At 31.7% G+C, this 24,629-nt stretch overlaps 1 protein-coding gene across 4 annotated transcripts in view; it reads right to left on the bottom strand.

The window, feature by feature from the left end:
• Window positions 1-1,726: 1,726 nt before the first annotated feature.
• LOC129222760 (zwei Ig domain protein zig-4-like) overlaps window positions 1,727-24,629 on the bottom strand; it is a 65,771-nt gene continuing 42,868 nt past the window's right edge. For 3 of the 4 annotated variants that reach the window (XM_054857291.1, XM_054857290.1, XM_054857289.1), the window contains exons 2-8: window positions 15,843-15,948; window positions 12,697-12,727; window positions 11,971-12,128; window positions 9,664-9,898; window positions 7,016-7,179; window positions 5,488-5,610; window positions 1,727-1,928 (exon numbers count right to left, since the gene is read on the bottom strand). In XM_054857291.1, the coding sequence (XP_054713266.1) occupies window positions 1,917-1,928; window positions 5,488-5,610; window positions 7,016-7,179; window positions 9,664-9,898; window positions 11,971-12,128; window positions 12,697-12,727; window positions 15,843-15,917 (798 nt within the window). In that variant the 5' untranslated portion in view covers window positions 15,918-15,948 and the 3' untranslated portion in view covers window positions 1,727-1,916. Of the gene's footprint in view, window positions 1,929-5,487; window positions 5,611-7,015; window positions 7,180-9,663; window positions 9,899-11,970; window positions 12,129-12,696; window positions 12,728-15,842; window positions 15,949-17,662; window positions 17,791-24,629 lie in introns of those variants that run through there. The other variant, XM_054857288.1, reaches the window with a different exon arrangement.

Below are 24,629 nucleotides of genomic sequence, written 5' to 3' on the forward strand. Positions count from 1 at the left end.
GGCTCTGAACCTGGGTTGGCCTTATTTAGCGCGTTTAACTAATCTTTACTAATAATAAAGCTGAAAGTATCTGTGTCTGGATATCTGGATGTCTCTATGTCTGAATGTCTGTGACGCGCATAGCGCCTAGAATGCTCTGCCGATTTTCATGAAATTTGGCCCAAAGTTAGTTTGTAGCATGGGGTGTGCACCTCGAAGCGATTTTTCGAAAATTCGATTTTGTTTTTCTTCTATTCCAATTTTAAGAACATTTTCCCGAAATTATTATAAGATGGACGAGTAAATTACAAAGTTATCACTACGTGGAACCGTAACATGGGCAAGCCAATTGGCGAGATATTTACCATACATTATTTGTAAATATACAGGCGAACTAAAAGACCTTTTAATTTTCTACTACGAGCAAAGCCGTGCGGGTACCACTAGTTTTAAATCTAGGCAATCATTTTTATTTTATTTTTTCACAGTATCACTTATTAACGGCTGTCACGTTTCACGTAACGGTAATTACGTTTTTCGACATTTTAAATATAAACAGAGTACTACTGTAATTACACATATTAATCAAAATGTTTTTACCGGGACTGCGAAATCAGAGGAAAAATGACCTACTCCAGCTCTTCCTCCGGGAATTTTAGGACCTCCGATTCCGACTGCTTTATCCCAAAATCAGTTCGACCCTGAACCGCAAGCACTGACAGAGCTGCGGACTTAGTTTGAGAATGACCGACTCTGACTCGAATCTTGAAATTCTGAAGCTTCGACTCCCGACTCCGACGTCGTTTTCCCAAAATCAGCCCGACTCCACAGCCCTGGTACTGTCATTTGTAAATTTTATAGTTTTTAATGATATTAAGAGTTCTCAAATCTGTTATTCGCTGTTTCATTCGCTGTCCTGTCTTATCCTACCCCTCTTTTTAGGGGGAAAACCAGTTTAGGAAACCGAAATCTTAGTGTTTTTCGTGATTTTTTTCTAACAGGAAAGAAATAATCAGAATTTCTTTAAACTTAGAGGATATTTTATTCATATTTTGAAGTACACCTTGTGATTTTTTGAAGTTATTTCCACCACAATTAGTGGAGTTAGAAGCTGCTGTCCATGGGCGGTCGCCATCAGAGCTTGTTGCTGGTGTGCATTACCGAAGCTATAATTTTTATCTGTAATCATTACAATTTTTATTTCTCTACATATTTCCCTAGAATATAAACCTAATTGTGATAAAAAAAAGTTGAAAATTGCACGTTTTTGAGGAGTTTGATCACAGTGTTATGTTTTCTACCATTTTTTCCTATTTCTTGCATTAAAAAATATTTTTATTAATAGTATCATCAAAGAGTTATATTCATAGAGAGTATAATTTAATAAAGATTATTCACACGAATTTTCAGAAGGATTGGTCAAAAACTCTTTGAGCTAGAATGCACACCAGTTGAAAAAAAGTTGCTTCGAGAAAAACGCGTTTGAAAAAAATAATGGTATGAACATTTTCCAATCTCCACAGCCACTTTAAGTGATCATAGCATCGGTACTAATCGGAAGTTTTCACTCAAATATTGGCAACATATCCTTGAATAGTTTTGCTAACATTTTATGACATTAAAAAAAAAGTAGATTTTTTGACCTGTCTAAACTGGTTTCCCCCCTTAAGTTTTAAAAAATACTATTAGTAATTGTATTACTTGGTTGAAACACGAATAAAAAGTCGTCAGGTATATAAAAGCGGCATGATTTATTGACATGATAATATATGTACAAGAAATATAAAAATAAAATCAGTGCAATAAATACACAACACAGCTCATGTTGTAAAAGATGAGATTCAAATGGATGCATGAATTCTTCTCTGCTTCTAATGACGGCGAAGTTTGAGCGAATGCATACACAAAGATGAAAGGAATTCGATAATCTCCTACTCTCACGATTCAGGCTGTAATGAAAAATAAAATACATAAGTAAATAAAGTATAACTATAACTAAAAATCAATTTCAACACATTTATCAAAGATACTGCAGCCACTACATGTTTCATGCATTGAGGATGTGGGCAGCACATTTAAATAAATATTATTTGAAAGGTGAAAGTAAATAAAATTAAAATAAATGCCTCTGTAATAATATTAAACATAATTAAAAATATTTAGTAAATTACCGCCCATAAGCTAGGGCTAAAGCAGAAATACATTAAATACACCGCCAGCTCAGTCATTTCAGCCGAGGACTGCATTTTCGTGCTTATTAGCACTCATCAGCCCGGCATAGGAAAGTGACTGAGCTGGAGATGGAAAACCTCTTATGGAAGCCAAGAGGGCCAGCTACCTGTTTGTTTGGCCCTCTTGGCTTCCATAAGAGGTTTTCCATCTCCAGCTCAGTCACTTTCCTATGCCGGGCTAATGAGTGCTAATAAGCACGAAACTGCAGTCCTCGCCTGAAATGACTGAGCTGGCGGTGTATTTGATAATTAAAAATATGGAAAATTTCACTGTAGAAAGAAGTTTCGGTATGTAATTAAAGAGAAAAGTGGAACGAGAGAAGTATTCGGTGTGCAAATCCAATTTAATTAAAATTTTATTTTTCAAGGAGCATCGCTCATTGTATATTTTTATTTTGAGGAATTTAAGATTATATTTTGAACACAGTAAACGCACAATAAATAGTATTAATAACATTTTCAAAGACAAATAATTTGCAATGTTAATGTATGCAATGTATCGCAGAGTTTGATGTTTTTTACTATACATAGAGAATAACTAATATCATAATTTTTAACGTACACAAAGCTTGTTTCATTAGTTTATTTATTTTCGCAAATGCCAATTTAGTAAAAAGTGACATTAAAAAAGCATGCAAATTCATAAATAGTGCGGAATTGAAGGTAGTAAGAAGAAATTAAAGTTTGTTTAAGGGGAAAAATGATTTTTTAACAGAATTTTAGCCTTCTTTTGTATGTTTAACGGTTCTGGTTAAAGCACAAAATCTTTGAATTTTGCTCGTAGACGCGATAGACAGAAAGAAAGAAAAATTCTTTTACATACATTTTCAATGTCAGAAGACCTGATTCATTTATAGTTTGCCCAAATTATAATCGAACAGCTCAAAGTTGATCAAATTTTTTCCAAATTATGTATAAAACCTGAACCTATGAAGATTTTTCAGACTAAAAAAGTTTCGTTGGAAATAAATTACACACCCAATAAACTTTTAAGGGGAAGAGGGACACACATTTGTCCCATGTCCCTCTTTGTTAAACTTTTAAATATTTATTGAATTGATTGATATTTCTTTGGTTCATTTTTACTTTTACGAGAATATAAAACTATCCTATGTTTTAATGCCGTATTTGGAGTCATACCAGAGATATGACAAGCAAGTTGCATTAAGCTTTATTTAAAAATGATATCATATTTCATTTTCACTGTCGAGACGCAAAATATGACAAAAATAAGTTCATAAAATGGATGAATGACAATGTCATAATGGGGTCGTTTCCAAAATTTTAAAAGTATTTTCTTCTGAAAGAGCATGCTTAAAAACATAGGATCTGACCATTTTTTAAATAATTTATTTAAGTTTAATATTTAAAAAAATATTTAAATCGGTGCGCTTTCATTGCTTACACTTCTGTCGTGTGACATCACAAAGGATGAAATGCCATTCAATGTTGCCATTCACAGAACAAAATATTTAATTCGTATCTTTACTCGCGTGCATTGGCAATGATATTGTTGATAGCAAGCGTAGAGTGCAATTTTAATTCGCTGCTTGATTATCATAACGTGGAAACGTGGTAGAAAGATGCGCCAAATTGCATCATTTGTGACGGCATCAAGACCACGCCTTGTTTTCAAAATCGGACATTTAAAAAAATTAATTAAAAAAAGCTGTTGGGAAAATGAAAGTATTTTCTGGGTCCATGTTATTATTTTTGCTCATTCTATCCATTTCAATGACTAAAAGTAGTACTTTTGACTGAAGGAAACCACCCCATTCTTGAGATTGTTTTCTACGAAACTAATTTATTCTGATTGTTAAACTGTAATGAGTGCATTCTATAGTGGGGTGACACATATTAATCAGATCATTTATTTGTTGTTTTCACTTTCAACTTTGGCGAATAATATTTCTCTTTCTTAAGAAGGGCAATCGCTCAGAAAAAAACAGAAGTGGCACATTAGTTTTTGAACGAACAATGTAACATGCTGCAAAAATTACTAAAAATAAGCTGCAGGCGGAAATTTTTTTTTTAATTATTTTTTTCGAGGTGTGAAAATACTCTATTTTCCTAGAGGAGTGAAATTTATTTTGAAGGTGTGAAATATACGAAAAGAATACAGATCATTTTAGTTATCTATTCTATCAAAAAAATTTAGATTTAAAATATTAAAAAACAATTAAATGTCATATTTTTTAAACTTTAAAGGAATTTTTCCCCCAGTTTCCAATGTTAAATTTTCTTAAAGATACAAAGCGATAAAATACTCTTTGATAACAGTTTTCAGTAGGTGAAATGCGCTTGTAGGGGCGTCAAAAGTATCTCGGGAATCATATGAGGTAGTGAGAAGCAAAGGGATGTAAGTGGATATCTTCAAGTTTTGAGTAAAACACGTTAAGGTAAGGTCCTTGGTAGGCTTTCATTGAAATGTTTTTCTAATTCATGCTGTATAACAGCACCTACCAGGGCTACTAGTACCAGCTCTTGCCCCAGGACATAGAAGAGAACTATCTACTGCGGAGTTCATTCTGAGAATAATTTCATACAATATTTTAATTACTATTATCGTTTATTTTTGCTCTCACATTTACTTATTTTAAATTTTTTACGTCATACAGTGAAACCTCGTTCCAGGGATATCAATTCAGTGAAATATCCGTTTCAGCGAAATGAATGTTTCGCTGTCCCGATCTATATAACTGCCCGTTCTATATTTCTTGAATTCCATCACAACGAAAGTCCCGTAACAACAAGTAATTCCTTGTGATTTCTTGAAGGTCATTGATAAGTGATTTAAAGGTATTGCAATCCCTCAAAAGAGGGAAAATGTTTTACATAATTGATAAAGTCAAAACATAAACCATTTTTACAGCTTAAAAACTAAACATATTACTTAAAATGAGCCTCGAATTTGTTATCTGGTTTATCCTTACCCCATGTTAAGAGCTGTTTAATTGTATCTTTAAAGCTTTTGGCTGTTTCTCAGGTAGTGTTCTCAAAGAACTTTGCTTTTACTCGACTTTTATGAGAATGAGCTCTCTTAGGAACCTTAGTGACACTTGATAAAACAATTGCTTACTCGAAATAAAGGTTAAAGTTTTGCAATCAAGGATTGCTTTTTGGAAAAAGCAATAGCAGGCGTAAACCAATTTTATGATTTGAGAATTCATTTACGATAGACGAAAGAGAGATGATTATTAAAAGCCATCAAAAATGGCAAGAAATCTTTGGTTCTTTAATGTGTAAATGAGAGATGATATTAAAAAGTAATACTCACTATTGCTGGATACAGGAAAGATTCTGATTTAGCTGTACCGTGAATATTATCTGCCGTACAGATGTAGTTGCCCATATCACTCCATTTCAAATTTCGTATTACGAGACTGCCATCTTTCGAGATCTGAAATTGAATGAATGAATTAGAATTAGTGCAATACTTAACAAATGAAACAAGCCAACAAATCATTTGATAAACCAATAAGTAATACAGTAAACTCCCGATTATCCGTGGAATTGAGTGGCACAAGTGACGCGGATGATGAAAATCGCGGATAAACCGCAAAAAGGCAAAAATGAGGGACAAATAAGGAAAAAATTGTTCTTCCTCAAAAACATAGCTGTGTATTGATGAATAATACTTTCTACAAACCGTAAAAATAGTTTGTACTCTCCGTTCTCGAAAGCAAAGACTACCACTCAGGACAGATTCCATTTCAAAAAGGGGCGATAGGTTGAGGATGGGCACTTGCTGTCTTTGAACACGTTATTTTGAACCTTTTACTTCAGGGTTTCCCTCCCTATTTTGATAAAATCACAGCAGACCTAGCGCATGCGAAAATTGGCGCTAAGTCTCGGCTTAGGAAAATAAACAGTATTTCTCAAAACAGAACTTAACTTCAATAAAAAAAAAAACAAGTATGCACGATCAAGAAAGCACGAAAAATAAATAAATAAATGAAACAAACACATCTAAGTACAAATTTACAAATTTTAGAAAAAAAAACAGGTATTTGCTTTTTGCTGCGAAAATACATGTTCCTGATCGTCGATTGACTCGCGGATAATCCGCTCGCGGAAAATCGGGAGATAAATCAAACGATGAGATAATGTCAATAAGAATGACAGAAAATATCGCAATGAATGTTATAGCGGGAAAAATATTAATGGGAATTCATGCTCAACTAAAATCTTTGAATGCTTGCATATACTGAAAAACATACTGTCGTATGAAGTCTATTTAAGAAGTCAGCGTGCTTTGCTCGCCTGTTTTACCACTTTATTGGTATTACAGTAGGTCGGCAATTGTCGCTCGCGTAGCTTTTTGGAGAAATAACTCATATCCAGTAGCGGATTTTTCTAAATAGGCTAAGGGGGCAAACTTAAAGGGGGCGAATTTTTGAATGAGAAATTTCTTCGGCGGCCACGCCGAAGAAATTTCGCCGAAACACGTGTCTGCAGTAATCTGCAATTTATGCTATTTCTTATTTTACAGCTCAATATACTTTTTTATTTTTTAGTAAAGAGGTAAAAAATTCAGTTTGGGTTGTTTCTAAAATCAAACACGTTTTTGACAGCAATTTTCGAGCTGACGGAGGATGGGATTTCGACCTGAATACATTCCAAATCGCTTTATAGCGTGGTAGTGTCTACCAAGAAGTATCAAATTATGAAATAAAAGAACTTTTGAAAATTCATAGAATGAACAGGTTTTGACACAAAACACCTGATTTTCATCTTTCCCGAATCGTAACAATTTCAATAAAAGTTTACGTAGTCATTCATGGTATAGTTTAAATTAACAGTACCTGATATTTGTCTCCGTTATTTAACTCTTCTCGCTTGCTTCCTAACGCCAAGTACCATTTTATTGTTGGTTGAGGGAAACCGTCTACTTTACAAATTAACTTCGTGTCCAGTCCTTGGGTTTCCAACATTGTTTTTGTCCACGAGTAGATACGTGGAGCATGACCTATAAAAATAAAACACTATATTAAAACTAGCTAATATATACAGAGTAATTACAGCATTTCATCATCAATAAATTCCGTGCTCAATACGGCTGCGACAAACAAAGAGAGCTTTTAGTTAGGTTGTGATTGTTTTGATACAAAAATACTTTATTAAAGGTTTGTCGAACAAAGTTTTTGGTCTTTTTTCTTGATTTTATTGGCACATTTCCAAAAGAAATGCAATGAGGCGGCTTAAAGCCGGGTTTAGGGATTTCCGATATATATATATATATATATATATATATATATATATATATATATTATATACATATATCACCTATGAACTATTCCGCTTTCCAATTGGTAAGAAGCAGGTCAGAAATTCTACCTGCAATGATCCGATTTTTTCCCGAATTTTTCTTATTGCGGTTGTAAATAAAATTATTAATCTATATATATATATATATATATATATATATATATTATATACATATATCACCTATGAACTATTCCGCTTTCCAATTGGTAAGAAGCAGGTCAGAAATTCTACCTGCAATGATCCGATTTTTTCCCGAATTTTTCTTATTGCGGTTGTAAATAAAATTATTAATCTATTTTTTTAGTCAATGTAAACGGGCTCTATGATCTAAGAAATGTTAAAACAAGTTTAAGGGAAGCGGAGTTTTCGGTAACAAGCTACACAGATTGCGTGCAGTCGATTTTTTCGTCAAATACAAGTGAAAAATTAACATTTTAAGTAAAATAACTACAAATATCATCCAAAGTTATTGACACTGTAAAAATATTAAAGTTTTAAATGCATATTTTCCACTGAACATTTTGTACAATCCAAAAGTCACGTAGTCAGCAACTAAATGTTTTTACACAGTAAATTTCCTGAAATTGTTGGGATGAGAAACAAACGGAAATTTCGATGACTATAATATATAGTAGTTGGAAAAGAATGCAAATTTGTATTTACTTAGAGGGCATTTCTTGGATTAAGCTTACGCGATTATTTCAATGCAATACATATTAAGCTGATGACAGTAAAGCAGAATTTATTTCTTGAATTTTTTAACAAGTTATTTTAAAGTTAGTAGTTAATTCTTAATAGTTGCGTTAAGATATTTCAAATAAATGAAATTCAAAAAAATATTCTATGTACCTGTCTATCGATCCCAATATTTTTGTAAGTTAGAATGTAACTATGGCGTGATTTAGAAATACACGCTTATATTTACAACTTTAAGTAGTTTATCATGAATACAGTAATAAAAACCTGTTAAATTTTTACTAAACTTGTGGACCGTGGAAGTTATTTTACTGTTTTGTTTTCTTAATTTTTGCCACGTATTGAGCTGTGGTATTTTGTGCGCATAATATGTGTTTTACGCAACAGCTTCAAAAATGCTTCGCAGTCATTTTAAGGCAGCTAAAATTTTATTTTAAATATAAAATTTTTGTTTTTCAGAAACTTAAAAATGCTTCTTGAGCGCTAAATCGATATATTTATTCTCGATTTTGAATTTCATCACTTAACAAGTTACAACAGATAAATATTGATATTAAATAATGAACTTTTTAAAAACTTGATTTTTTAAAAATATTTAAAGCACTTTTGTAACAATTTTGCATGTTATTGACATTTAATTGCGTTTTATCAACCCTTATGAATTTGAATTCTAAAACGCATTATAAAGCGAAACAAGGAGTTAAGTTATTAATTCCAGGGATTTTCAACAAAAACTCTGTCACAAGAAAAGTTTTAAACAAATACAAAACTTTAAAATTCAAGGTTTTTTTTTAATTGCGTTGAATATTTTGATGCGCAAAACTCATCCTATATATTTCCATTTAAGATAAAATACTAGACATTACTATCTAAAAAGAAACAGAATGTTTAACTAGAAAAATACTTTTTTTTTCTTTTAGTCATTTTTCCATCTAAATAACGTCCATTCTCTCTTTATATCATGTTTTTTCCCATAAGTAAGACGCTCGAATTAAACAAAACTCATGTGATATTTAAATTCACTGCCAAAAAAATGCGCAAAAAGGAAAAAAAAAAGTTAATTTCTGGAGGCCAATCTTAATTAGCAGCACAGGGGCTTCGAAAAGGACATGTTTCTCAGACTCTTACGTAAAGAGTGATATCAAAAGGGCCCCCACATTTTTTCCAGATCTTGCTGCAAGCACCCTTAAAGTTTTTTGAATTTTAAATTAAAAAATATTTATCTCATTTTTCTCATACCGAGCTTCTTTCGTGCGCGACCCTTATTGCTGTTGCATACCCTAGACTCTCCCATGAGGGGGTAATGGGGCCCCCAAAAATTTGTTATGACGGACCCCCAAACTTATTAATCGGTCACTGATAGAGAAGCTGCAATTTGCTGCAGAGGTTGAATGAGCAATGTATCGGTGCATAGTTTTTGGAAGTGAGTATACTATTAATTAAAGTAGCAAATAAATTATTTGAGCAAGGATTAGAATTCAAACTTTACCATATGTCCCTCTTTCTTCACATTTCTTTTCCTCAGAAAGAGAAACAACAACTTGCGTCGTCGAGCTTGTCCTGTGATATGCATTCTCAGCAACACAAGTATATTCGGCTTCATCCTCTTCAGATATACAATCCAAGAATAGCCTTGAAAGGACAGATCCTATGTTCAACTTGGAAGTGTCACCATCTTCTTCGGTCGCAACTTCACTCACAAGTTCAAACCTTTCGGCATCATTCTGAAAAGTAAAATTGTTGAAATGAAGATCACGTAAGTGTTCCATTAAATTATTTTATATTCCCTTCGTCCCTAAATAGTCGTTACATTACAATCGAAAATTTTGTGCTAAATTAGTTGCCACATTTGTATACTTCGGCACAAAATGTTGAAATTGATGACTTTATGATTTTACTTTTAAAAAAATCAGATTTGAAGTTGATGTGCTATCAATCAACAATTTTTACTTATCGAGTATTCCCTCCCTAAATCGGTGCCATAATCCAGGCTTATGTCATTAAGCCACGCCCGATTTTATAAGGATTTTCTCACAGTAAACGGTAAATCTTCTAAATAATGAATCATGACTTCATAATAAAGTAAACTGATTTTCTGATAGAGTTTGGGTGGTGGAGTTCTTATAAAATGGGGGGTGTACACCACCCAAACTCACCAGAAGATCCAGTTTACTTCATTATGAATTCATGATTCATTAGCTAGAAGATCACTGGTGGCAGAATCCTTACAAAATGAGACGTGGCTTAAGAGCGCACTACTCTGGTTTTTCGAAACTTATTTGGTACTGGTTTAAAGGAGGGAATGGTTGGTAAGTGAATACTGGTAATGGACAGTATAGCACCATGATATCTCTAAAAACTTCTCAAACAAATCATAAAATCATCAATATTAGTAATCAGTACAAAAGTTTTTAAAAGTATAGTTGGAGCAAACCTAACTTGGCAGCGTCGTATTGCCATGGGAAGGTAAAAGACAGTATCTGCAGAAATGAGTTTTTGAGAAATTTGAAGAAACACCCATACTAAACAAGGGAAATGACGGAACTTTTAGTTTTTTTCATGCTTTATTTTCAGAGGACATTAAATAAGCAAGCTTTTCACACTCCAGGGTCCCCCATACCTACCACTATATGTGGTTTAACCTGTTGGATAGGGCCCTGAAGACAGCTCTGAGTTTTTGATACAGAGAAGAAGCCGAGCAATCCCTGATCTAGCCTCCCAGAGATATTGGTTTGCTTCGAGAACTTTGTGACTAAGACATATTTAACGTGCCCCAGTCACCATTAACGAACATGGAGGATCTTCGACCGGCTGGAATTGAATCAAGCACTGTAAAACTCAAGTACAAAAGATGTCAACAATGCGAACAACATGAAAATTTTACAGTGACTATGCTTTATTTTCCCACATCAGCGTAATGTTGTGATTAAGATCTGCGTGGCCTTCATAATGCTGCCAGGTTAGGTTTGCTCTATCTATAGCAACTAACATGGGGCAGAAGGAGTAGTATTTTTTTCACATGACAATATCTCCACCAACTTTTATAAAATTACTTAAATATGAAGGAACTTTAAGGACTTTTTGAATATGTCACTTTTGATATCAACAGAATTGCTAATCTTAAGAGACAACTGAGGACAACTCCTCCACTTCTCCCTCTAATGGTAACAAGACCTTATCGGTTTTGGTGGTAGACGTGGAGTGACTTTCCATCGCCGTCCAACAAAGAAACCTTGAACAACAGCTGACTTGATTGAAATTTTGACAACACAAAATACAGTAACACCATCAAAATCAACATTTTGTGCACATAATTAAGGTTGATTGCAATTTAAAGAAAAGCATATAAATGATTTTTTTTTAAGTGCAATTTGGAATAGAAAATGGTTTTACTTCAAAAATATAAATAATAAGGATAATTAATTACAAAATTATTAAAAGTTATTTACCAAAATATTTTGATTTGAGATAAGAATGATTAAAAATATACTGGTGCAGTAACAAAGTCGTGATCAGTATAGAGTGTCACATTGGTAATATGGTCATAATCAGTAAATTGTTGATTTTAGTAAATTGGTGGAAAACACAACTCGTCTTTATTTATTTATTTATTTTGAATTTCATTAAAGAAAAAGTTTAAGAGGAAAACAAAAATAACAATGCCTGTTCACAAAAAAATTAAAATTCTCAGACCCTAAATATTTATTTTTCTTTATTTGAGTGAGGGAAAGAATAAAGATTTGTGCTTGTGCTAATTGTAAGAGAATTACAATGAACAATTTGGCGAAAAATTTACCTGAGAAATTTTTTTTCCATTCTTCAGCCAATGCACTGAAGGAGCAGGCCTTCCGCCAGCTTGGCATTCGATGACTCTGTCGTCTCCTTCTGTAACATGTATCGTTTTAGGTGGTTTTGCGTGCAGCCTCAAATGAGATTTTCGAGTGCGGGAACTTTCTAAAGGTGAAGGCAAAAATAAAGTTGCTTTTAGTGCAAGGTAATAAGAATGCATATAAGAAAGGATATTAACTGCATTTTTGGAGATTTTTTAATTGTTACGTCGTTATTTTAAAAATTCACTGCTACGGGGCCCTAAACCTAAAAATCCACTACTGATGTAGAAGTTGCAATTAGCTGCGGACGTAGAGAGACCTGTCCCATCAATCAACTGAAGACAGAATAAATATAATACAAACTAATAATAATTTCATGATGCTCGACTTTGGACGAGCTCATTTATGTTTGAGTTGAAAGAGGAGAAATTCTTAGATTGGCGCAGAGCTAAATCTGTATCGCAGTGAAAACCAGCTTTTCTCCCTCCTATTTTAACAAATGGAATCGTTTGAACATCAGCGGATCGGAAGTCAACCAAACTATAAGCAACTTTACAATTTTTATGGCTACTTCTTTAATATATACAATATATTACTGAATTATTTCTTTAATATTCTCAATATTTATTGCATTCTGCTTTAATAATGTAAAAAAAGGTAAAAGTGTAATAATGTAAAAAAGGCGATCTTACCTTCACCACCTTCATGCCTCCTAGATGAATTCTGAAAAAAAAAATGTAAACTTAATTTTTCTTTGAAAAAAAAAAACATTGTTTATTTTTTCAAGGAAAACAAATGTTTATTACAAATGAACATCAGAGTTTACATAAGATTTAAACACTGCGTACGGAATTTTCGCAAGTTTTCGAAATCTTCTTCTTGTCAGAGAAAATAAGATATGTGCTAAGAATTTGGTTTTTTGTTTGGCAGAAAAAATATTGGAAAATTAAGACGCATTATTTATTACTTCCGTAAAACTTTAGCCGCTGTGTAAAGTTGTGTATTTTGAACAGTTCGTAAAAGAAAACTCAACTTTTTTCAAACATAAGAACTACTTGTACAATGATTGACAGTTATGCTAGAAATAACTTTTGAGGCAAACATATTTTTGGTGTATTTATTTATTTTTGCGTAGTTGTACTTCCCCACCCTAAAAAATTGAGTTTCGTATTAGAACACAATAATATCTGCAATTTTCGTTGCAAATCTTTTCATTAATTTATTATTTTTAAAAAAACTCCATTATACTTTCATTTAAGAAAAAAATCATGAATGTTTATTACTGTGTTTTATTTAAGCGTATATAGAAAAAAAAACACCTGATCTGATTTTAGTTTAGCGTTTAGAACATTGCAAACTGTTTTGTTTCCTTTTAATATATTTCCATATAAAAGTTTAATCTTTGTCCTCTAACATCTCTACAACTTATGGCAAAAAAATTCACACATCCTATAAGTTCAACAATCTTTGACATATTCTTACTCATTCGAAATTTCAACCTTTTTTGATTCACCTACGTAGCCTAAAATATGTATTTCTTTTGGAGTCTTCTCCAAAAGAAATCTTCTCTTTTGGAGACCTTTGGAAAAGGTTTCCTCTCCTAGAGAAGACTCTAAAAGAAATGCTCATTTTAGGCTACGTAGTTGAACCAAAAATTGTTGAAATTTCAGGTGAGTAAGAATATGTCAAAGATAGTCGAACTTATAGGATGTGTGAATTTTTTTGCCAGAAGTTGTAAAGGTGTTAGATGATAAAGATTAAATTTTTATATGGAAATATATTAAAAGGAAACAAAACGGTTTGCAATGCTTTAAATGCTAAATTAAAATCAGGTGTTTTTTTATACGCTTAAATGAATGAATGATACGACCTGTATTCTCTAACTAGCGATTTCGTTTCAGTCCCTCCTATTTTGTCACTTAGTCTTTGCCATCTTGGTATAATTTCTATTACGCATATACTTTTTGCTTTACCTCTGTTCTAATTTCTCTCTCTTCTCGATTAGAATTAGTTTAATACCAGCTATTCTTTCCTTTTTTTTAAAGTTGTATTTTTTTTTAATACGAATAAGATATCTTGGAAAGTACAAAAGTTGGTGTTAATTACTTCTGGGTCAGAAATTTATTGCTAGCTGAAAGTCGCTATTGATTTTAATTGCTGTCCAGTTATTCTTTTCACTAGAACTGTTCTTTGAAGTACAAAAAGTCTTTCATATAACCATAATAAAAAGCAATATTAGAGTTGGAGGAGTTATAATCGAATCATGAGACCAAATTTATCTGAAGAAACTAAAATATTCTGAGCTTATTGGACAATTGTTTATTGCTTTGAAATTAATCTCCTTTAAAATGCCTTAAAATCTAAGAAGCTTCCCTGGTTTCCAATAAGAAAACATCCAAAATTACAAAATCTTGGGAAAGTTTGTATTTAGCTAAATTAGTTAAGATTAAAATTACTAAACTAGAGCAGAGTAGTATATAAAAATTTCAGGACTATCTTTACTCGCATAAAATAAATTAGAAAACCAATAGTATTGTAAAATGAGTTATTACTGTCCTTAATCTTTCCTCGCAAACAAATCGATCAAAATATTTAGATACATTTTGCAGAAAATCCTAGACAAGAAATATCATTGATTTTTAACCAAATTCATGGCAAAAGAGCATTGAATCAGAGGTAATGCATATTAGAATATTCTAAATACCTAAGTTATGAAACTATATCAACGAAAAACTATATTATGAAACTTACATTTTATTAAACGGAAGGCTATTCTCATAATAAAAGAGAAAAGCTATTGATTAGTCCAAAAAAAGAGACAAAGAATAAAGTTTAACCCTTATCTCTAAAAGCAAAATTTATATCTCACGTAGAAAAAAAAACATTAATGTAAGGTTGATATCAAATCATTGTTAGGCATTATGCCTTAGTAAATTTCAGTTACAATTGAACCTTTTACTAAGAATGTGTTAAATTCAAGCATTTTTTTTTCTAACCTATAAGTGCACAAGACATAACTTCTTTAACATTTACTTCTCCTACCCTACCCAGGAGAAGCAAACTGTAGAATTGAAATACAAAAACCATTTTGCCTAATATAAAACCATAAACCTAGATCGCTAAAAGAAAAATAAACAAACAAACAAACGGAAAATTATTAAACAAAGCAAGAACGATTTTTAACCAATACAACGGCAGTTGATATTTTTCTAGCTTTTTTTTTTTTTTTTGAGGAAGTTTCTTCATTTGTTCACAAAATAATAAAAAAAGGAAGAATTAAAAAGAAAAAAAGAAAAACAATGGAATAATATAATTTTCGTCTAAATCTAAATAAATTTACATAAAAAATGAAATCGTTTGCAACACTTTTTGTTTAAAAAAATGAATATAAAATAAAGCGCCTCGATTTTTCTCTTTCATAACTAAACCTCTTAAAGGATTAATTATTAAAACTTGGGAATGAAAATAAAAACAAGAATCATATTTACACTTTGAATTCACTTCACTTTCATTCAAATAATCAATCTCTTACTTTAACTTAAATCACTAAACCATCTGAAAACACTAAATTCATTTTTTTTCATAATTTATTCTGTTATAGAGATTTCTAAAGATATTTTTTTCAACAATGAACTTTCTTCCATGCCTTTAAAAGAACTTTTATGGGAGAGTAGGCTAAAAAAATAAAAATCTATTTCAGTAGGGCAACAGAAAGATAAAATTGAACGTCTTTGAAACTTAATTTGTAAAATAAAAAAGTGAAATAACAGTGCTACAATATCCGCTATATAATACATTATCGGCACCGAATACATTAAAGTACAATATAGGTGCTTACTTTGTTTAAGTGTCTTCCAAACACCTCTGAAATGATGGCCAGAAGAAGGAAAACTGCAAATTGATTCAATTGCATTTTCACTTTTTACAAATATACAGGGGTAAATCTGAAAAACAAGTAATATAGCTGTTAAAATTATTTGTTGCATTAACAAAAGAATCAACAACAGAATCATATTAATAATATGTTCTGCATTTGGTATGTCCGGAAGTTACTGCTAACTTACCCTTATCACATAAAAAATAAAAGTAAGAGGAGGGGTTAGGCCGAAAGAATTTCGGCGAAAAAATAAATCTTTGAAATGAATTCGAGAATATACTTTATATATATATATATATATATATTTGGAAAAGCAAATTATATGCAACTGAAAACAAAAGTTTTGCTGCAACTAATCCTAAAAAGTTCTATTCACAAGTGAGCACAGAGAGTATTTTAATGTGCAAAAAGAATAGCAAAAACAAACAAACAAACAAACAAAAAAAAACATGCCAAGTTAAGTATTTCTCTCTAACTATGTATGATGTTTTAAATTAAATTAAACATTAATTTATTTTCAAAAAAAAAAGAAAAAAAAATAAAGAATTTGACTTTCAAAGCCAAATTTTTACTAATCGTATTGCTCAAAGTGATGATTAATTAACTTAATAAGGTCAATGTAAAAATATTATGTCCTCCGAGTTATATTTCATCACCCAACTCCAAACTTCTAATCATTAAGTTCATAATGAAAATTAAGAATTGCGCTTTAAATAAAAGTTATTTATTACATCCTTTAATAAATAATTTTTACTAAGTCTGCAATCCTGTGTTTTTTTACTGTGTGTGTGTGTGGGGGGGGGGGGGTAAGAGGTATATAATCTATGTATATTGTTGGAAACCTTTTTTTCAAAACAAAAGAAGTGAGCTTATGGATTTTAATGAGAAAATTTCTAAATCGAAATAATGTTGAACACAAATAAGATTGAAAAATGGATGAGTTAAACTTTTACTATGGCTTGGAATGTTACAATATAAACAAAGCATTTCATCATTTGACTCAAAACGGGAAAATTGAGGTCCTTCAGTGCTCATATTTCTATAGTAGTTAATTATTTTTTGTCTTGCAGCAATGTGTTTTTTTTCCCACTTATTTTGATAAATTATTTTGAAGAAAAAGTTGCTATCACTTTCTTTACATCATTTCATCACATTTCTTGATCAATTACTTTTAAAAAAGAAAGAGAAAAAAAATGCAGTAATTTGCTTTGTAAGGTAAATTACTTTTAAAAAAGAAAAAATTGTGGTAGTGTTCTATAAGTTCACATCTCTTGATCAATTATTTTTAAAAGGGAAAAAAATACAGTACTTTGCTTTATATCTACATCTCTTGAAATATTACTTACAAAAGGGAAACATTTGTAGTAATTTTCTTTGTGTCTGCATCTCTCGATCAATTACTTTTTTAACAGAAAAACAGTACAGTAATTAGCTTTCTATCCACATCTCCAGATGAATAATTCAAAAAAAAAAAAGAGAGAGAGAGAGAAATAAAAATGTGTAGTAATTTTCTCTTGATCACTTATTTAAAAAAAAAGAAAACGTGAAGTATTTTTTTCTTATCCACGTATTTTAATCAAATACTTAAAAAAAAAGAAAAAAATACAGTAATTTGCTTTATATCCACATCTATAGATAAATTGCTTTTAAAAAAAGTTAGTAAAAATTGCAGTAATATGCTTTATATCCCCGTCTCTTCATCATTTTCTTTAAAAGAAGGAAATGACACAGTAATTCATTTTACATCCACAGTTATTGATCAATTAATTGAAAAAACTTACTGTTAATATCTGGTTAGTCTGAAAGCTCCAAATGAATGTCGACCACCAATTAAAGTGGCAAATTTAAAATAAACACTTTTTCCAAATACCAGATATGTCCGACGTCAAACAAAGTATATCACTGTTCGATTCCCAATCTTCTAATCCCGAAGGTCCGATTAACTACCAGTTTATACGCACATTCCCGGGCCCCGAGGCAACCGCGTTATTCTTATTAAAAAAGTAATTTAATGATAATAACAAGAAGTACGACACCTGGTGGAAGGAAACCCTTCAAAGCCCGAGGGCAACATGTGGTCAAATTCCAATGCCGCTTAGTCACGATCGGATGTTACGTAGTGAGTTACAACCTATCCCCTGAAAAAGATTCATCCAATTTCTTTTTTTTTTTTAAACTATTTACTCCTTTATTTGCATTTTTTTCGCTTTACAGTTTTATCCTTTTGTTCTTTGTTACTACGTGTGACAGGTGGAAGAAATCCTGCAGGAGGTTTGTACAATTTGCTCGGGACTGTTACCGCATTGCGGTTTTAGCAATTTCTCTCGCTTGCATGCGAAAAGGAATTTCGAAAATAACCTTGAATTTTCTGCTCCTAATGGCGTTTTAGTAAAGGAAAATGATGGATGGCACTCATTATTATGTAGTTGCATAACGTGTAAATTGATCAGATAGAGCGGCGAAAGTTGAAGAAACTTGAGTTTCTCACGTAAGGTCTCGCGTGATTGATATCCTTCAAGGTTCTCTCCTCAAGAATTTTGCAAACATGAAGCATGCTTTACGAGATAAGAAACATTTTAGTGCTCTACTAAGGCTCGACATATTTTACGTATGAAAAAGACCACAACGCGTGCTCGATTTTCACCGAAATAAAAATCATAATACATAAAAAATAATTAAGCACATTAAAATAATTTTTGGAATATGTGTATTGTATACTGCCGCGCTAAGCGTAAAAGTCGTACAGTGAAACCTGTGTAGAGTTGACTGTGAAGTTGACCACTCGCGGTGCACTACTTCAGTGGTCAACTTAAACAGGTGGTCAACTTACAGAGGTTGATTTATATGATAAGGGTTAATTCAGTGCCTGAAAAAAGCGGTCAACTTATAATCAACTTACTTCTGCATCTGAGTTCGAAATGAGAAATCGCCGTTTAAAGTTGTGTGCCTCCATGTATTAATTGATACAGATGCAAAATTTTCAGAATTAAAAAAATATATATTTCCCGTTTACATATGACCATAAAACATAGTGTTTAGGTAAAATATGTGACAAAGAATCACTTGGTGGCCGTAACTCAATTTTGATAAAAAGTGAAGATTCGACTTTTATGCTTAGCATGGCAGTACAGCGTGGAATTCGGTAGTGTAACCGTTGTAACTCTGCTCGTAATTGATACAATTTTCTATTGTAATACTTTTCATAAAAAATTTACTAGTCGGCGGCGTACCCAGAGACATATACACCCCCAAGATTTGTTCTGGAAACTGAAAATTTTCAGAATATTTTTTAAATGATACCTAGGGCCCGGTCTACATGGCTTGAAAATCATTAAAATATGCACTGAAACTTTCTAAAGTATGCATTAAATATTAAAAAGATGTGCAATGCTGACAATTGTTTCTACTCCAGAAGAGAAAAAAAGGTAACTTGAATTTTAAACAATTGGCCTTTCTAATTTTTCACTTTATTATTCAGGCGATAAATATATATTATAAAAATTATTCCCATAGAAAACAATATGCACATAAGTTACTTTTATAACAAATCACATGATTTTTTATCAATTAATTTCATTTTAAAAGATTAAAACATTCGTTCAATTTTTGCAGATGGTTTTGAGAAGTACTTGAAGCCATTTAACTTTGGCCTGTACCAGTTTGTTCTCTTCTTTCGCAATTAAGATATATTTCAATCTGTCGTCAACTCTTTTCGGAAATCTAATATTTCTTGGGTATTCTCTTACTGCATTAAACACACGGGAAAAATCGAATATCTGTTCTAAAGGATTACATTATAGTTTTGCAGCTCAAAAATCTCAGTCGCTCAAACTTCAATTCGATTCAATTCAATTTTTTCCAATCAAGGGATTTTTTTCTTACAAAAATTCATTTCACAAATAAAAGAAAAGAAAAGAAATTACAAACATCAGAACATTATGCCCTGTCTGTTCGAAAACCCTGATTGAGTTGATGGGAGTAAAGGTTATAACACTTGCTAAACGTGTCCTGAAATTCAGAAACTGTAATCGTCGTCTCAGAGCAACAGTAGGATATCTTACTGTTATTTCTGGGATTAGATGTCTTACTGTTGCTCTGAGGCGACGGTATCGTTTTTTTTTTTTTTTTAAGGAAAATTTTTTTTTTTAAATATGATGAATATTTTTTTTTTTATTTATATATATATATATATATATATATATATATATATATATATATATATATATATATATATATATATATATATATATATATATATATATATATATATATATATATATATATATATATATATATATATATATTGACTTTTAACGCTTTGTGCTTATTATAAAGAACAGAAATGCGCAGATCAGAAATAAGAACGACACCTCAGATTTTAATAGACAATAGTGGTGCGACATTAAAAAAAGAAAAAAAAATGTTAAAAACATCGATGCTATTGATGCATTGACACAAAATCATCGATTTTTTGCAACATCGAACTTTTTACCTTCATTTTAAGTCTTGTAAACTCAAAAAAAAAAAAAAAAAAGAAAATCTTTTGTGGGGAAAGCGAACACACAGCCTGTATTTAATAATCAATATCTAAGATTTTTGAACTGTCCAAGCAAAGTTCTAATAATAACGATAATGGTTTGAAGGAAATAAATTATTAAAAATACTTTTATTTAAAATCAAGCAATAAGGAATCAGTAACTCATGCATAATTTTAAAACACAAAGCATTGAAAATCAACACAAACTAATTGAAATAATTTCATATCACATTTTAATGTTCCTCCTGTCAAAAACAGAAACTAAAAATACGAACTAGTTGAAGTTTATGATAATATTTTAAAGACAAGATAACATGAAAGGTAAAAATGAAAAAAAAAAAAAAAAGAAATATAAGGGAAAAAAAGTGTTCTAAAATATTTTTTCGGTTGAATTGAATTGTATGAAGCATATCAAATTTTACTACTACCTTATATATGACACTAATATTGCAAATTTTTAATGCCCATAAGTTTAGATCAAGAAAATATATTTAAAAAAATAAATATTGAAAATCGGAAACAAGTAAGTGTTTTTGAGTAAAATGTATCAATTTAATGAAGAAAAGGAAACAATATCAAGTCTTTAATTGAACTACATTATGGTGTGTCCTTCGGGTTGGCGCTGAATTTGGCAACATTTAACAAGCTCCATCGCCAAATTTAGTGAAATATTGCCAAGTTAGTAACCAAATACCAACCAGTGGGAGAATATTATTTGGCCCCAAAGTTCTGCTAAAACGGTAGCCAAATGCCAAGTAGCCGCAGCCCTTAATAATGCAGGGGCTAAGAGAACCCCCGAAGCATCCGCTAAGGGCGCTGTACAGAGGTTTGCAGCCAAACGTGAAGGACGTTGATCGTTTTAGTACTAATATTATGAATATGAATGTGTAACGTTTTCAAGTGTGTTCACATAGTTGTGTTACATGAAAAACATTAAAAAAAAATGTGCTTAATTTTTTGCTTGAAGAATTTTTAAGTTTTTCCAACGCATTACATGTCAGCACCTGAATATTACCTTTTGGCATTGGGCATATGAGCCCCCGAAACTTTCTGCTGAAGACAGAGCAGTATTAATTATCATCATCGGATTTTAATATGCAATTCGCTTTTTTTTATAAAGATAAAAGAACTAAATTTGGCGACTCTGCGGAGCCTAAAAGAACAGAACGCGTGCCTTCTCTTTGGTGATTTCGAAACAAAGACACGTGGAGCACAGAAAAAAAAAATTATGATTGCTTTACTAGCTAGACCTTCAAAAAAGAAACTTGCTTTTTTTGCAATTGAAATTGCGTTGGTCTGTTTTTTCAGATCAATAACAAACTTTCATACCATTTCAGAATAGGTAGGGATTTTAATACACGATTAAAATTTAAGTATCATTCAACGTTATTCAGAATTCATTTGCGGTAAAATCGAAAATTTTGAGATAGTTTAAGTTGCTAAATTGTATTACACCAATATTTTATTTGCTTAAGCACATGATGCAGTTATTTTCGAAAAAGTTGACGTTCGTTTTTCGTCTTCACGCGAGACAACTAACTGAATCAACTTTTTTTCTAGTGAGCGGAATTTATTCCAGCAGCTGCTCCACAACTTTGTTAAAACTGAACTAAGTTGATTCTCTCTCAACCAGTTTACTCGTGTGTAGAGCAAACGCTTGCCAATGTCCCGATGAGTGTAATCAATTTCTTAATTGATTTTAATTTTAAACATATTTGAATCAATATAGAATAATTTACTCTTTACTGTTTTCGTATATTTTGTTACACCGAAACAAATTGTACTTCTGTAAAAAATGTGAAGGGATTGTTTCAAGTTTTGGAAAATTTCTAGCCATATCTCTAGTTACTATATTCATGTACCAAGCACTTGAAAAGCATGAATACTAAAATCACACAAATTTACACTCAGCGGGATGAATTAAAAAAAACCTTCATATTGTGTTTTGAAAAATATTCTCTTTTTGCTTTTGAGCGCAATTCAGGTATCACGATCTGGTGAAGTGAATCGCCATCAAATTTCAAGAATGACACTCATACCAATAAAAATAAATAAATAAATAAATGAAAAGCATCAATTTTGTACCACAGAGCCAGAGTGGCTAAGTCCAAAAGCGGTTTTTCGTTTATTCGCGCATTGTATACAGAGCTTGATTACCGCAGGGTCATGCGGGGCACAGGCCCCTCCTCTTAGATTTTATGGGGGCCCGAAATCCCCTTAATTTATCATGTTAATTAAAAATGAAAAATGATTTCATTCAGAATTTATAGTATCATGATATCATTGATATTTTTGCAAACGCTAAGACAAGGGAAAATCTCTTATTTGTTGATAAAAATTCCCCTTAAAATCTTAATCTCTTTGCAAATTCTAAAATCACTCCAAGTTTAGTCTGTATTTACAATTAAAAGTTATATTATGTGTGACATTAATATTTACAGTTTGCTGCAACTGGCAAAGTTTAACCACATCTTATATAATTATCGTATACTATATCTCTTACACTTTTTAAATGTATAATACTTTATTCTAATATGATGTACCACCAAATTTAGCATGGTTGTGTTAATACGCAGGTATCCAAATATTTTTTTCTTCATTTCATAGAAAAAGCGGAAATAGGGGGGGGGGGGGGAGCGGACACAAAATTGATTTCATGCCCAGTGTCTTCAAAAATTTTAGTCGGCCACAAGGAGGGCCCTAAAATAGAACCGTGTCCCATGTCCAATGTCAGAATGATCGGGTTCTGATTTAGTAGGGGGGCATACTACATTCCGTGGGAAATTTCCCCCCCCCCCGTGAGGAAATTGTGAGACCAATTCTATTATGTTCCTTGTGTCCTGTGTAACTATGCCTCACCGAGTGTTTTGCTTGAATTTGTGTCAGACGGCCTGTATGACGTCATCAATCCAAGATGGCGGCTGTAATGAGTTTTTGCAATTATGACTCAATTTTGGGTATTTTGTGATAAATTTCTGGTGAATTTGCTTGATTAATATTCTATTACTTTTCTTATTATAAGTTGAAAAGTAAAATACTTAATTTATTTGTTTATTAACTCATTTAAAAAAAAATTCTGAAGTCTTCACTTTTGATTTTGGCATTCAGAATAAGCAAGTTTAAAAGTATCTCGGGTGAGTTTTTGCAGTTAAAAATACTGTTAATTTTCAGGTTTAAATTATTAAACATTAATACAGTCGAACCTCGTTAATTCGGACACGCTAATAACGAATTACTGCTAAAGCGAACTACATTTGCGATCCCCGTCCTGCTGTACTAACACTTAAACTTTTTTTTTTTCAAATAAAACGAGCTACTGTTGAGACAAATTCACTTTTAAGTTCGTTTTAACAAGGTTCGACTGTATAATCGTTTAACAGAATTCCTTATAACCTGTATAATTACGTCTTAGGAGCTTTTCTTGCATCTTTTAGAACGCATGTTTCATTTCATCAACGCAGCATACGTTCATGCAGAAACTGGTACATATAACTAAATATATTTTAGGGGAAAATTTACCAACAGTTATCACCATGGATATCGGATTATCCAAACCAATTTTAAAACTTGCCCTGTCAAACAAAAACTTGTACAGGTCTTGACTATAATTTGACTGAGTTATACAGTGAATCTGTAGTGTCAAAAATTCTTGCAGGAAAGTGTTAGACGGGCCACAAAAGCACATTCTGCATTAAGGGTTGCACTATTTAAATGGTACCTCGATGCTTTTTATACACTCAATGAAGAAATGGAATTTTAATGCGATGATAGAGTGAAAAAATTAATTGCTTTCAAGAAAAAAGTATAGTGAAATAAAAGATCTTTCCTCAAATATAATGCAGATATTACTAGATTCTAAAATACATGAAAAAATGAAAGATTTGAGGACACAGAATCAATTGGAAGACCAACATGTAAACTTGCTTTGTTATACATGCATATGATGGATACATGTTACTTTTTTACGGTCTGTTAGATCAGGAAATTGGGAATTACACATTTCTTGATTCGAAGGTTTCGTTCCCTATTTCTTTGCTTTGAATTTAACAAATTATGCAAGTATGATATCATGGTACTTGACTAATATGAAGCGTCTTAAAGTAGAGTAACAAAATCTTCGGAATGAATTCATGGAAGGCAATTGTGCTGTTAAAAAGTCTTTTGTATCGTTTTGTGCTTTAGGGTCAGAGGAAGCTTTGGAGCAAGAGAAA

The sequence above is a fragment of the Uloborus diversus genome, chromosome 5, assembly GCF_026930045.1.
Source record: "Uloborus diversus isolate 005 chromosome 5, Udiv.v.3.1, whole genome shotgun sequence".
In the NCBI taxonomy this organism is placed as follows: Eukaryota; Metazoa; Arthropoda; class Arachnida; order Araneae; family Uloboridae; genus Uloborus; species Uloborus diversus.